Source organism: Octopus bimaculoides, chromosome 1 (genome assembly GCF_001194135.2).
Source record: "Octopus bimaculoides isolate UCB-OBI-ISO-001 chromosome 1, ASM119413v2, whole genome shotgun sequence".
NCBI classification, from domain to species: domain Eukaryota; kingdom Metazoa; phylum Mollusca; class Cephalopoda; order Octopoda; family Octopodidae; genus Octopus; species Octopus bimaculoides.
In genome coordinates, this window is record NC_068981.1 from 198,284,340 (window position 1) to 198,287,528 (window position 3,189).

Consider the following 3,189-nt stretch of genomic DNA (forward strand, 5'->3'; position numbering starts at 1 on the left):
ATATATATGCCAGCCCCCTCGCCCTGACTGGCTCCTGTGCTGGTGACACATAAAAAGCACCATCCAAATGTGACTGATACCAATGCCGCCTTGACTGGCTCCTGTGCCAGTGGTATGTAAAAGCACCATCCAAACATGGTCTAGGCCAGTCCCCCTCTGGTTCCTGTGCCGATGACATGTAAAAGCACCATTCAAATGTGGCTGAGGCCAGCCCCCTCTGGCTCCTGTGCAAGTGGCACGTAAAAAGCACCCACTACACTCTCGGAGTGGTTGGCATTAGGAAGGTCATCCAGCTGTAGAAACACTGCCAGATCAGATTGGAGCCTGGCCTGGCCTGGTGCAGCCTCCTGGCTTCCCAGACCCCACTCAAACTGTTCAACCCATGCCAGCATGGAAAACGGACGTTAAACGATGGTTATGAGGATGATATATATATATTTATATAGATTGTAGGTGATCAAATCAAGTCTGTCAGTTATTTGAATCTGGTCCTAATTATATTATTCATCTTTATTTAACAAACCACTCAGGTGCAAGATGGACTGAAACACAATATAAACAATAGGTGCAGATGCACATGTGCATGTGCACATACACTCACACACATGCACATAGATGATGGGTAGGCAAACTGCAGCCCACGGAGACCTGTAAGAAATTAGAAAAAGAAATCAATAAATTTTTGTCAACATGTTTGTGTTTCAACCAAGGGTGACGTTTTCAGTGTCATAGAAATCTACGTCCCATTTTCCAGTGGTTACATACTTTCTGCACATGTTATCACAGTTATTGTTGATAGTTGCCTGCAGAACAACACAATCTCTCCAACCCCACGAAGTATACTTCCTAAAAAACATAAAATTGAGGTTGAGTGCCATGCATTTAATGAAGAATGCAGTCACATGTATTTCTTTACCAGTTCTAAGAATAAAGCGGTGTGTTTACTGTGCCAGGAGACGATTACCATGTTAAAGGAGTACAATTTGAAGTGGCACTACCAAACAAAACACAGAGATTTCGGACACAACATGACTGATGAAGAACAGAAGAAAAAGGCTGTGGAATATGTTGCAACATTGAACAAGCAACAAACTCTATTTAAGAAGCAACCATCAATTCATGTTGCTGCATTGGAGGCAAGTTGTACAGTGGCATACCGATTTTCAAGACCTAACAAACCATTCTTAGATGACAAGTTAATAAGACAATGCATGATGGATTGCGCAAGTGTCATATGCCTGGAAATGAAAGTTAAATTTGAAAACATTTCATTATTGAGGAGAACTATCGTACGATGCCCAGAAATAATCAGTGAGGAGTTAACTCAACAGCTGAGAGATGCAAATAAAGATTCTATATAATGGTGCCTGGGAATTATGTTGGGCAAATGTGGGCATGTTTAAACTGTTGGAAAACAAGATTAGAAAAGATAATCCTAACCAAGCCTTCTTGTCTTTCCACTGCATCTTGCAGCAAGAAAATCTGTGTAAATCTGCACTTAACCTGAAGCATGTGGTGGATCCAGTGGTGAGTGTAGTAAACACCATCAGGGCAAGAGCACTCAATTACAGAGAGTTCAAGTCCCTACTGGAGGATATGGAGGTTGAGCATGGGGATGTCCTCCACGACAACAATGTACGATGGCTCAGTCTTGGCAAAGTGCTGAAGCGAGTGTGGGGCTTACGAAAAGAAATTCTGCTCTTTCTCAATATGAAAAGGATTGCTTGTGAATTTGTTACAACAATGGACTGTGATGAGTGGAAATATGAACTTATGTTTGCAGCTGATGTTTTTGAAAAGTTGAATGAGCTAAATGTGAAATTGCAGAGAAAGGAACTTTTGGCTCATGAAATGTATAAGCATGTTTAATTTTTTCAAGCAAAATTATCCTTGTTTTCAAACAAGTGAGGACAAGTTCACCCATTTTTCATTGTTGAGAAAGGAGAAAGTAGCTGCAAATGTGTGTTCAAAAATTAAAGATCTGTTGAGAAGTTTGACTGAAAAGTTTGAGAGAAGGTTTGAGGATTTCAGAGGGATTGAACTTAAATTCAACTTATTAACTTCTCGTTTCTCTGCTGATGTTGATGCAGCAGCTGATGAATTAACTTGATAGACATTCACTCGGATCAGTCACTGAAGGAAATGTTTCATTCCCTACCTTTTGTAGAGTTTTACAAGTCACTCTCTGTTCAATGCTTCCTGTGATTAAGAAATTTTGCTGCTAGATTATTCTCTATTTTTTGGTTCCACTTACACCTGTGAACAGAGTTTTTCCTGCAGGAAGATAAATAAGTCCAAAAACAGGTCCATGGTGTCAGATACAAACGTAATTGCTGTTACGGGAGTTTCTACCAGTGATCTTGTTCCAGACTTTAAAAAGATTCTGACTAGATTATGAATTTGTTTGTTTTTATTAATCATGCTGTCTATTTGTTGCATTATTTTAAAGTGTACTGCCTGATTTTAAAAGGTGCGGCCCTTCGACTTTAATGGCCCTCTGATCTGACCCTTACTCAGAAGAGTTTGCCTGCACCAGTGGCACGTGAAAAACAACATTCAAACGGGGTCATTGCCACTGCCGCTGGGCTGGCTCCTGTGCAGGTGACACGTAAAAAACACCATTTGAGCGTGGCCGTTGCCAGTACTGCCTGACTGGCCCTCGTGCCAGTGGCATGTAAAAAGCACCCACTACACTCTCGGAGTGGTTGACGTTGGGAAGAGCATCCAGCTGTAGAAACTCTGCCAGATCAGATTGAAGCCTGGTGCTGCCATCTGGCTCGCCAGTCCTCAGCCAAACCGTCCAACCCAGCGTGGAAAGTGGACGTTAAATGATGATGATGATATATACATACGTATAGTGAGACGGGTGTATAAACAACAAACAGATGTATTAGTTTAACGCTCGGGTAGTGAGAAAGTCTTTTACGTTTCGAGCCTACGCTCTTCGACAGAAAGGAACACAGAAACAAACAGGGAGTGAGAATAGAAAAAAGGTTTAGTGGCCGTGTGTATGTATGTATGTATAAAAATTTTTAATGAGTTAAGTAATTACTTTACCCTTTCTTAGTGATTGAAACAATTATATACCAAGGGAAGCAATTCATCTTTTGTTTTGCGGCAAAGTTTCCACTGCAGCCAAAAAATCCTGAAGCAAATTTTCCGGATACAATATATATGTAAATACGAGGT

The 3,189-nt window shown here is 41.0% G+C and overlaps 2 protein-coding genes across 2 annotated transcripts in view; both read left to right on the forward strand.

Annotated features, from left to right (window-relative positions):
- The window catches only part of LOC128249665 (protein mono-ADP-ribosyltransferase PARP14-like), an 80,404-nt gene that overhangs the window by 15,626 nt on the left and 61,589 nt on the right, over positions 1-3,189 (forward strand). The gene's annotated exons all lie outside the window — the stretch shown is intronic.
- LOC128249624 (zinc finger BED domain-containing protein 5-like) lies at positions 1,396-1,869 on the forward strand. Its single transcript, XM_052973747.1, has one exon. The coding sequence runs from the start codon at positions 1,396-1,398 to the stop codon at positions 1,867-1,869; it is 474 nt and encodes a 157-aa protein (XP_052829707.1).

What these genes read in the sequence shown, in the direction of transcription:
- LOC128249624 (XM_052973747.1), top strand. Translation starts at nt 1,396, where the DNA reads ATGTTTAAACTGTTGGAAAACAAGATTAGAAAAGATAATCCTAACCAA.